The 11,964-nt window shown below is 43.1% G+C and overlaps 1 protein-coding gene and 2 non-coding genes across 3 annotated transcripts; 1 reads left to right on the top strand and 2 right to left on the bottom strand.

The window, feature by feature from the left end:
* The first annotated feature begins 567 nt into the window (after positions 1-567).
* Positions 568-2,680, top strand: LOC110632893 (uncharacterized). The gene is made up of 3 exons (XM_021781264.1): positions 568-634; positions 749-1,392; positions 2,579-2,680. The coding sequence occupies exons 1-3, from the start codon at positions 568-570 to the stop codon at positions 2,678-2,680; spliced, it is 813 nt and encodes a 270-aa protein (XP_021636956.1).
* Positions 2,681-9,470: 6,790 nt separating this feature from the next.
* On the bottom strand, positions 9,471-9,545 carry TRNAP-UGG (transfer RNA proline (anticodon UGG)). Its single transcript has one exon. It is a non-coding gene; the product is annotated as a tRNA-Pro (tRNA).
* A 256-nt stretch (positions 9,546-9,801) lies between these two features.
* On the bottom strand, positions 9,802-9,875 carry TRNAF-GAA (transfer RNA phenylalanine (anticodon GAA)). The gene has a single exon. It is a non-coding gene; the product is annotated as a tRNA-Phe (tRNA).
* Positions 9,876-11,964: the final 2,089 nt, after the last annotated feature.

Here is an 11,964-nt window from a genome sequence, read left to right as displayed (position 1 = left end):
TAGCTAGAAGTCACAGAGCACACAGCGCAAAAAAGGGGAGCATTAAGACAGCTTTCTTCTCTCAAAACAAAGCCTGACCTAAACCCTTAGAAAAAATGAGTCTTATGCACGGAACTGAAGACTCAACCTATCTTATGAATTTTAGTTTGAAAGTCATTAAATGAGTATGAAACCCCTCTCCCTTACCTTCCCGGAACGGGAAAAAGCTCTCTTGCTTTGCTTCTTTGCTTTCTTCTTTATAGCACTGTGGCAAGCTCTCCTTTCATTGAAAATTCCCACTAGAAATTTCATAAGAAAAGAACTAGAAATTTCATAAGAGAAGAAAGAAGTTAATGTAGGTCGGATCCTAGCGTAGAGAAATGCTATCCGACTTGAATGATCGAAAAGTTTCGACTCCACCTTTCATCGAGATTAAGTTGGTCTTCAGTGTACCGGTCCAATAGAAAGGATAGGGGGAAGAAGCGGGGTAGAGGAATGGTCAACTCGTCAGGCTCATGCCCTGAAAACAGCAGGTTCGAATCCTGCCCCCGCCTATCATTCGAAATAGTAAACCGGCAATCATTCGAAATGGGTTTGTGTTCAATGAGAATCCGTAGGTTCCTTATTGCTTTTTCCCATGTCTTTCTTGCTTTCGGTAAGGTAAATTGGATTCATAGGCATATTATAGATAATTAAAGTAAAAAAATCTTTCATTTATGCCTTTTTTTACGGTGTTTTATAAAAAGTCTCAATTTCAAATGTCACTTAGGAAGTCAATTTCATTTATGCCCAAAATTACGGGGTTTTGTAAGAAATTGTTTAAAACAACAACTCAAACAACAAAGAGAACAAGAGAAGGATAAAGCACAGAGACAACCGGAGACCAAGACGAAGGATAAGAGCCAAGCTAATGAGGAGACCAAAGATAAGGCGACTACTGATGCCAAGTCTTCCCCTGAGACTAATGAGTTAACCACTAAACCACGGACCAATAATCAGACTGCTGATGATAAGCAAACCACTGAGTCAAACAAGGAAACCACTCATTCAACCACACAACCAGAGACCAATAATCAGACTACTACTGATACTGATTCAAGCAATTCAAGCAATAATGAGACGACTGCTGATGAAAGCAATGAGAATGAGCTCACAGATAATGAGACGACTAATGAGACTGCTGATGAAAGCAAAGAGCTGAAGCAAACCACTGATGAAGATGAAACCACAGAGCTGACACAACCAGAGAAAGAGATTGAGACCAATAAGCACAGCTATCTTCACTTACAACTTTCCAAGTCTTCCCCTGAAACTACTCATGAAAGCAAAGAGCTCACAGAGAAGGCGCCTAGCCAAGGTGCCAAGCCAGAGCGGAAAGATAAGGGCAGAGATGGAATACCAGACAAAGAACCTGTAATCCCAACTCTATATATGTATCCTCCGAAGAAGAGGAAGAAGAAGAGGAGGAATAGAGCCAAGAAGAAGAAGAAAGCTGGCTGATACCTATGAAGACTTAGCCTTTGACTTAGCCAAAGAGCAGAGCTAGCAAGACGAAGAGATAGTAAGAGTAGGCACCCACATCCTGACAATGAGTAGTTCAATGCCGAAGAGCTAGCAAGAGATCCAATGACGGACTTGCTTCTTGATTGCTTGTTCCCTTAAGAGGTAGCCGAAGAGAGGATCTAAGAGACCTAAGAGAGATGCTTTCCCTAAGAGCTGATTGAGATAGAGACTGAGATTAAATAGCTTATAAAGCACTATCTAAAGCACTAATATAATAGGCTACCCCAAAGGGGAGAAGAAAGTCCTGTTTTTGATATATAAATCACCACAAAGACCCTATTGAACCTATGAGTCCAATAGCCTGTGATGTGAACAAGGTATGGAGCTCAATCGCAGAGGAAGAAAGAGATCTAGTTGGTTTAGGTTTAGAGCAGACAAAGGGAAAAGCCCTTTCCTTTACAGTCGAGACTTTCAGTACCTCTCCTTATGGACTCTTCGCTCTATCTGTCGGTGCTCTAGCTGTCAACTAAGCTCCTCTCCTTATGGACTCTTCGCTCTATCTGTCGATGTTCTAGCTTTCCGAAAGCCGGGAGCAGCTTCTTAATTCTTAAAATAAAAGAGAAGAAGGGGTTCTTGTCGGGGTTAGTTAGTACGAAAACGATGTTCGAAAATCCAATCAGCTTAGAAAGCAGTCCCCTTCTAAGGTAAGGATTGGATTACTTCTGTAAGCAAGCCCAATTAAAGTTACAAGTTTTTTAATTTAATACATTAGTTGAAAACTGAATCGAGTGTGATTTAATAGTCAGCTATTTAAAGTCTAGGGGCGCTGGTCCAAGCTAGTTCGTTTTAAAACCTTAGCTTAGGCAAGCTCTGTTGCAGTCAGCCTAAGTCCCTTTCCAGGCTATGAGAGTGCCCCATGAGATTGATGTGTTACCAACTATGGTTGGGAATTGCTGGTAGTTTAAGTCGGGTTTTGCTCCTATCCCATCCGTTGATGCTATGGTTACTAGCTAACCCTAATATTTTCATCCATGGATGTGGAATCTTTCGACTCCAGAGCTTTATATGTATAATTATTTATTTTGCTGCTTTGTAGAATGATGATTTTTTTCCTTTTAATAAGAAGTGTATTAGGAAGATCATGTTGATGCTTCTGGAGATGCGCAGCCTTATAATCTCGCTACTGGTAGAGAAATGAAGTTCGTGAAATAAAATAAAACCTTCCAAACGTCTTTATCTTGGTGACGTGAGGTTGCTTTGTGTGCTCCTTCGGTTTTCTAGTAGCAAGATCTATCTGGCTTTTGGTTTTAAGGAGTAAGGTAAGGCTATTCCTAAACCTTTCGCAGTGCACAAGAGAGATTATCTGTAATCGAGCAAAGATGGGCGTGTGGAGAGCACTGGTATGGTCTTAGCGGCTCTAGTTGGGCTGGCTTGGACCTCCCTCTCTTTCACATCGGGAGGTCCCGCTAACTCGCTCGTCGCTCTCTCAGCCCCTTCAATAATACTCGCACTATTTATATCATAGATGGTCCTCTTTAGGTCCTCAAGGTCTAGAGGAGGCAAGAAGTGGGGAGAAATTGTTGTGTTGTTCCATGCTCAGGGAGCATGTACAACCAGATGAAAAATCCAATAACAATAAGCAACAATAAGCAGCGGTGCTGCGATAAGAGCGAAGGCCGACATCAATACACTCTTAGGAAGAAAAAGGGCTATTGCCCGCTACCTGACTTCCCCCCCAAGTGACTGATCTTAGTCTGGTTCGGTTGACTTGGGTTCGGTGGATTGCTTTGAGCTTGAACATGGATAGCACTTGTTGACTCCGCTGTTCTTGCTTGAGTTAAAGGAGAGATTATCATCTATATAATAGGCATTGATGCCCAAGGAGGAACTTGATGTTGAATTGAGGGTCTTCGACTCAAGCCCATCACAAACTGAAGGAGAGATAGAGTAGGTTCTTTCTTTCTAGATAGGTAGTTGTGGTGTCGCAGATGAGTTGTTACTCTAAGATTCGCATATCCGCTGCAGTCTCTGACAGACTTTCTATGGGATCAGTTCGAATGAACTTGGATCGAGCCAGATGAATTCTAAAGCGAACTCTCTTTTTCTTCACCTTTTCTTAAGGAGTACTCTCTTTAGGATTCAAAGGAAAGGTCAACCCTTGAATAGAATGAGTGATACACTCTGCCAAAGGTAGTTGAGCCTGCCCCCCTTCTTACAGGTGCCATACTGGGTTTGCTGTGCTGTATACCTCGGTAATTTATTATTAATTATAATAATCGAAATGGAATCTCAATTGTGCCCTTAAACTTACAATGTGTTAACACGAAATAAGGTTACAAGAGGCTTGGCTTACCTTTAAGCTTCCTAAAATATCCTACCATTCCCCTGCTCCTTATGTTTTTATGTTTTCATTCAGAACCCAGCTTCCCCACTTTATCTCACTGTGGCCACTTTATGCATGCAGGTTAACTCTGGTTGGCATCTACGGATGTCAGAGTCAATCTAGAACTCTTAGCCAAGCGTTTTTTCCGCTCCAATTGAGCCTGCTATCTTTCCTCACTCAGAGGGAACGATAGACTATGTATATAGTTGTTAGCCTACCAATCCAATTGACCTACACTGACTAACCAGTCATTGATTCTATGATTAACGGAAGTCTTTGTGCGTTTAATTCGTTAAGCAAAGAAGAAAGTTATGGCTTATGATTGGAAGAATCCCTTAAAAATCAATACAAATATATATGATTGGATTGATAGGGGCAAAGGATGAAAACGGAACGGGGCTAACATACTGCCACGGTCAAGCTTTACCTTTCAAAGGGTAAGAGTCAAGCCGCAAAGCCCTCAATCAAGACTTGAGAAATTGCATCTATCACAATCCTTAAAGCGCTTAGGCACCTTTGTTCTTATAGTATAGCCTTTTTTTCTTTTTGCCCCTCACACGCGAGTCACTTGCTTAAGAGAATAAGAATCGCTTCGCCCCTTCCTTCTTTGCGGCAAAAAGACCGAAGGCAGGCTGCTATCTTGCTCATTAGCTAGATGGCTCAGAAAAGGGGAAATAGAGGAATATTTATAAAATAATACTATTTCTTTGATAGAACTTTTAGCTATTAATAGCAAGACAGCCTTACTTAAATGCTAGTACTCCCTCCGGTATGAAAAGGGTAAACTGCTAGAATCTCTTGCCTTAAGGCTTGCTGACTCCATCGGCTGTCTCCCCTTCTCAAACATTTCTTTCTCTGAATAGGGTCTTTTCCCACCAGGCACCGAGGTCTATATCTCAGTTGTCCCATCGGTACAGAGGATTTGATGTGCTATGTTCCTAACTACAGGATTTGCTTTAGCTCTAGTTTCCCATTAGGGATCGGGCTAGATCACAAGCCTGTCACCACTTCTCTCAAAAGCTACTAAAAGGTAACAGGCCCATTATTCTACTATAACTATAAGATATAGTAGATAGGGAAGTAAGTGAAAACGAAATCGGAAGTGAAGCCATCGATCATTCACTCAACCCCACCATGACCACCTTCTCCTGCTAATGTTCCTCTTCTGCCTAGAGAAAGCTCTTTCCTCAAATTTGTCGGGCTTTCGGATTAGGTCCTTCGTTGTATGCCACTGCTATGGGGCCGATAGATTCACTACTGAATACCCCAATTTTTTTACCAGCCATGCAAGCACCGGTTACGCAAAGACCGCCTTTCAAGCCAAGTAGTAGTCAAAGTAAAATCGCAGCTTCAACTCCTAGGACGGTAACAAGGATGGCATCAAGAAGGTAGGAGTGAATACCGGGTACTGAACACTGGAATCGGCGCCGGCTAGTAGGTCTGAGTAGGACGATAGGCTTATCTTAAACAGTGGATAGACCCTGTTCGGTTTTGTGCCAGCCAGCCCTATGAGATGTTTAGGCCGAAGAGTGAGGTAGACCGCAACAGGTGAATGAAGTAACTACCAGGGAAGAGGATTTTTTATGTTGGACATCTTTCTCCTAATCGTCTGAGCTAGGCGCTGGCCTATCCATGGAATAGCTCTTACTTTTTTATTATTTATTAGGAACTGCCTCCTAGGTTCGTTAGCCCTAATTGCCTTTAGGTTGGTGCCTTTCGTGCCCTGTAAGAAGTAAAAAAGGAAGGAGAAAAGATGAAAAAATGAACCTTACCTGACTTCACAGAGAAAGTTATAAATACTTATAAAGTTATAAATACTTATGCAGATTCTCTGAGTTTACTGGTTGGGGAATGGTTTCCTTACTCGAACTCGAAGAAAAAGCTTTCCCCTTTCCTAGAAGCTGCTAATCTTCTTTATCCAAAAAGGGAGTTAGTTAACCGAGGGTCAATGAAATATAAGATTAAGATAAGAAGCAGTTCTAGGATCTGCTCTTACAGGAGTTGTTCTAGGATCAAAGTCTTTGAGGTAGGCAAGTCTACTAAGAAAGAATGCAGGTAGACCCCGGCCCCAATGGTGCCTTTTTGCTAAGCTAGGCTAATATAAAAAAGAAAAAAAGGTAGATTCGCCCTAGCATACATATCATACTTTATATGCTATTAGCGACCATATATATAAGGGAGTGGACGAATAGATCCCTGCTTTGTCACTGTGTGAGCCCTTGGATTACTATCCTTTTTTACCCTTAAGACCTAAAACTACGTCGTGAAGAGGATGCTGGATGCTGCTACTTTAGTTAGCGTGTACCCTTTGATCATGATTGATGCGGTCTCGCCGGGCATTGAATTGGCACAAGTTACCCGTTAGATCTCCCATCTCCTGCTTTTTAAGTGAGTTGAACCGTTAGGGGAATGTTAGCTAGACGTGAATGACTTAAGGCAGGATCAGCTCTGAAAACCGATGTTCCAAAAGAAACTGCCCCTGAAATATGAAAGAAAGGTGCGGAGCGATGAATGACTTTCTGAAGCAAGGTGAGGGGCGGTAGGGTATTTCGCTTTGGCTTTTTCTCCTCCTTTTAATTGCTTTACCTAGATAAGGTGAAGACGGGGTTCTTGTCTAGGTTTTGATCGCCGAATCCGATGCTCCATGACATCCGTAGTTTTCGGTCAAGTCCAGTTAGAGGTACTGGATAACCGGTTAGTTGGGATTAGTCGTCGTTCTCATCAGGAGAATAAAAGTCAGAAGTCTAAGGACCCAGGTAAAAGTGCTAGGAAAGGCTCGGTATTGAAAACCTCGAAGGCCTTAGGAGTCAGGCAACATAAAGATGCTAAACTATCACCTCTCTCTATGAATAAAACTGAATGAAGCCCAGGTTACAAGGCTGTTGAATAAAACTAGAATTTCAGATACTTACATGGAGGTAAACGAAGCCCTTCACCCCCCTCTTACTCCATAGGCGACTCGAAAACTATCCCTAGTGAACTGGTAGAAAAATGAAAGAAGAACTGGGAATGGTGCTTGCTAGGAATGAAGCAAAGAGACTTTCAAAAAATTTCCATTTTCTGATGTTCAGGAAGAAATGGAAATTCCACTCAAGAGAGAGAGATTATGTACAAGATTTTGACCGGCAAGTCAAATCCTTGGAATGGCCAAGGGATAGGAAAGGTGGGACTTTAACACTTTCACAAAGGAGGTTTGTGGAGAAGTTGCTTGAGTTGCAGCTGCTTGACTAGTAGCCCGACCGTAACAACCGAAAGGCATAGACTAGACGGAGGAGCTCCCCTTCCAAGGATCACTGCCTCATGCAGGTAGATGAGGAAGAAACCTATGGTTAAACTCCTCCGGAACTCTTGGAAATGGTGGAGAGATCAGAGGATAGGAAGTATCCACCCGTCATGGAAGAAACCCAACCAATTAATTTAGACGAACCCAAGAGGTTAGGGATAGGAACCACTTTGCTTTGACTCTCGAAGAAGGAAGAAGCCTGATTGACCTTTTGAAAGAATACAAGGATGTCTTTGCATGGTCCTACGATGATATACCTGAATTCAGCACAGACATAGTTCAGCATAAAATGCCTTTGTATTCTGATGCCAAGCCAGTCAAGCAGAAACTGAGGATAATTAGGCCCGAATAGACGTTGAAAATCAAAGAAGAAGTAGAAAAGCAGCTAAAGGCAGGATTTCTTGTAGTGACGGAATACCCCGGTTAGCCAACAAACATAGTTCCTGTCCCGAAAAAGGACGGCAGAGTCCGCATGTGCGTTGACTTTCGCGATCTCAACGCTAATGCGATAGAAGATGCCAATCCTTTTCCTTCCACATGAGGTTCGGATACCGATCGATTCAATTACAATGCCAGACAAATCGTACTCTTCTTGGCCAAATGGGATGAGGAGCGAAGAACATCTTCTTATATTATACGAACCCTTTGCCACTCCCTGCTCTGTCCCAGCCATTCACCAGTCCACCTTTTCCTAGCAACCACCCCTTGCCCATATGCTAGAGAGACTGTCTTGAGTCCGTGATTGATTCAGCTCGAACCTCGAAATACGTATTGGAAAATATTCAATGCGAACCCGCTTCGCTGCAAGCCTTACGGGGTTATGCGCTCGTCGGCTCACGTTACCTTCCCTCCGGGGGTTATAGCGCTCCGAGCAACTCTCCTACCTTTTAAACCCTTAAAAAAAGAGAATAACGTAGGGAAGCGATTCTCTAAGTTCTTCTGTCCTTTTCTTTTCTTCTTCTAGCTTTGGCTACTTTTCTTATGAACAGAGAACGACAGAGCCTTAAGCCGCAGAGATAACTCTTTGTCCCCTCTTTCGGTTAGTAGAATCATCGTATAGAAAGCACCCCTCCCCCAGGCAGGAATCGAACCTACGCGTAGACAGACCAGTAACTTACTTCAAGTGAACTGCCGCCCGCTCTACCACTGAGCTGCTAGGATGAACATGAACATGGAAGACGAATTAGGTATCTCTAAAAGAGCTCGCTCAATGCGAGTGCTATTGATTAGGTCGGGAACAAGTCACAATGAAATCATACAAAAGCTCTACCAAGGATTGCCAAGCATTAGGTACTAAGTTGATCCTTTCCTTTGCCTTTTCCTAACAAAAGAAAGCAAAAGTAGGACCAAAGCGAGAGTTAGCAGCATCAAGGCTTATTCCTCTTTGTTTACGTTATCGAATAAGGCCTTTGCCTCTTTTTCGCTGGGGAGGTCTCGGTCTACTTTCGATTCTTGATAGAATGAACTTTGGAGTCCTTTCTGAGAAAGGTCCCTTAAAATTTCTTCTAACCTTTCGACCGAATATCGGTCTTCGAGCATTTCGACCACTTCTTGGAGCCGATAAGGGGCGAGAGGGCGCATGTGCTCCTTCTTCCTTAATTCATTAATAAGATCCCCTATCCGGTTTTCATGAGAAGTCACCCACTCGCTCATCCAGTCAGAGTCCTTCGCTATTTTGTGGCGCTTCGCTTCGCGAGCAACCTCGTCCCAGATCCCATCTTGGTTAATTTCGTTAACCTCTAGTGGGCGCTTCCCCTTGGCCAGTTGGTAAGAAGCTTCTTTCTCTCCGGAGCCGGAAGCTTTATCGACACCAGATTGGGCTTTTTCAGCGCCGGAAGCTCCTGACTCCGTTTCCGCGGGAAACATCCTATTGGGTTGGACCTCCCAAGCGCCAGAATAGGAAATGACCCCCTCCGAGACACTCAAAATTAGAAAAGGTAGAAAACTATGTAAAGAAAGACCTAAGCGAGACATGAAGTAGATTCGTAGATAATAGCCATATAAAGATATGAAAAAGAATATGGAGATATAGAAAAAGACACGTAGAAAGCCGGACTTCTTGTTCAAACGAAACAGAAAGATGAGGCCGAAAATAAGTATTGCAAAAAGGACGAGATTGATACCACTAGTCATTATAGCGATTCCTTTTGATCCTAGATAAGGCCCAAAGGAAATAGCTGCAAAAGCACCGAGACCCCTCGCGAGTAAACGAAGAATTGTAGAAAGAAAGAATTTCATGCTTGTTTACAAAACAAATGTGCCTTTTTTTCGCCAGCCTAAAGAGGCTGTGCCGGGCTGTGCACTTCACTTCAGCCCTTCACATCAAGGTGACAGGATTCGAACCTATGGCCCTCTGTACCCAAAACAGATGCGCTGACCAGACTGCGCTACACCTCGTATCACCCCCCCCGGAGCATATAGATCCACCCGATCGATGAACACTTGAACCGAACCCGCCCATTTAGGCACAGGGACGCGAGAACCAATCCGAGTAATCAACCGCTTTTTTTAGAAAATCTGCCTCCAGCAAGATATGGCGACGCCAAAAAGCCGTATAGTGCAGGAGCGCTCATATTTTTTTTTTGGCTTCCTCTTTCACTTGAATTTAAAAATCCGGCTCGCTCCCGGCTACGTGTCCTTTGGACCCTTCACCCGCTTAGAAGTGGATTCGAACCACTGACACAAGGATTTTCAGTCCTTTGCTCTAACCAGCTGAGCTACCTGAACCACTTTCCTAAAGTCTCTTTTCTTCATCGAATAGCGCCCTACCTTACCACTTTACTAGTAAGGGAAAAGTCCTTTACTAAAAAAATACACTAAAATAAAAATAGAAAAACACTAAACTATAAAAAAATAGTTAGATATAGGGCTTTTTTCGCTTGTTCGTCAAGCTTTCGAGCAGCTCTTTCAACTGCCGCCTAATCTCCCAACATGCTCAAGAACCGAGAGCCGTCCAGGGACTGGACGGCCGGAGGGAGCTTGCTTATAGAAAGAAGATAGGCCGGTCAAACAAAAAAAACGCGCAACAGGCTCTCCGTTCCTAGTCACTAAGTAGTGCTATTCGGGGGACTCCACCAAGAGGTTCTTTCTCTCACGCCCGCCCGTTCTGCCGGAGGAAATGGGATTCGAACCCATGATACAAGAAGATTGTATGTCGATTTAGCAAACCAATGCCTTAAGCCACTCAGCCATCCCTCCAAGTTCTTGATCGGAATTTGATGTGCGGTTGGTTGCCCGAAGGGCTATCTGATCCGATCAACTGCCTAAGCCGTAGCGCGCGTACTCTTCCTCTATCTATGAGCGAGACTCTATCCAGATCTCCCCAGCATCCAAGTCATCCAAATCTGCCAGGCGAGGCGACCAACGGGAGCTCGACTGTAAAGGAAAGGAACCCCACCACACTGAATGATGAACTTTGCGCCTCCAGTAGGGTCAAGCCAAGCCTGAATGGAATTCATATCTCCTTCGTCTGGTCGAGAAGGGACTGTGACTCTTCTATTCCATTACATTACGGAGAAGTCCATTTTCGTCATGATCGATCCACGTCCTACCCGGGCTTAGAAAGCTAGCTTACTAAGGCGAAGGACTTTTCTTTTTTGATTGCACGAGCTAGTCACTTTAGATATTTTTTCTATATAGACCAATCCAATCTCGACTTATTCAGCTAAGCCGAACATTATACGCAAATAGAACAATGAACACTTACTTAATCTCTTCATTTAACCAGTCGCCACAAGATCACTACTTCCAAGAAAGTGGTGGAATTTATATCCCCCGACTAAGGGATCTAAGCCTAAATTCAAGCCAAATTCAAAACATACTTATGTTAAGTTTGGCTAGTTGCTAGAAGAATGGCACTAGAAATTGTCTTCGGTCCAAGCTGGTAGATGTTCTTATTCCGGTCAGTTGGCTTTATACTAAACCATCGGATAGCCTTCTTTATATATAGAAATAGAATTTCCATGTTGATTGAGCGGAGTTGCTCGGAACAAGGTTTGGGGGGAGAGGGGAAGAAGGAGAGATGGCTATGCTTTCTTGAGAAAGGAGACAGTCTATTGAGAAGTTGGAATCAAGCAGTCGACGTGACAAATCGAAGGATTCAATTTAGTCGCTATTGGTCGATAGGTTGCCATTGCTAGCCCCTTTTCGATTGGACACTTTTTATATCCTGTCATTAATGTGGTGTGCCATTTCCACTTGTGATGGAGGAGGTCGCTTTGTAAGGTTGGTTGAGGGTCTCGCCTTTCGGAAAAGCATTTTTCTATATATATCATATGGTTTATTCTTTCTTTCCTTCAGTGAGTTCATTCCTTTTTCTCTCATCTTTCGGCGATATTTCTTTGCTAGCCGAGGTCTCTCGAGCAATAGTAGCGGCATTCTTTTCTTGACTATTTGCATCTTTTTCTGAGTTGGCTGTAGCATTGAAAACTCTTTCACTCTCTTCTTTACGAGGTTGGTGAAAAAGCTGAGGATTTGGTTCTCATTCCGCTGAAATGAAGAACAGAATGAGAGTGCCAAGTCTATTTTGATTAAGGAGAAGACAGTTAGAATTCACACATTGAAGTATGGTATGGGCTTTAGCCTTTGCTTTTCTAAGGACATTTTCACCAAGAAGTCTCTATTCTTAACTTAAGTTAAGGAGCTGATTATAGAGCAATCCCATTTTTAGGCTAGAACTCTAAGCTTTGCTTTTCTGGCAAACTCTACCACTAAGGAGTAAGCACAGCACTAGTGAAAATTCACACTCAAAATTCTTTTTTAAATGTTCCTCATTCCTCTCAACCTCATCTTCCCAAACGCCAAAAGAGATTCAATT

This window comes from Hevea brasiliensis, chromosome 5, assembly GCF_030052815.1.
Source record: "Hevea brasiliensis isolate MT/VB/25A 57/8 chromosome 5, ASM3005281v1, whole genome shotgun sequence".
Taxonomy (NCBI): Eukaryota; Viridiplantae; Streptophyta; class Magnoliopsida; order Malpighiales; family Euphorbiaceae; genus Hevea; species Hevea brasiliensis.
Note: the sequence above shows the minus strand (reverse complement) of the source record. Positions and strands in the feature narration are given on the sequence as shown.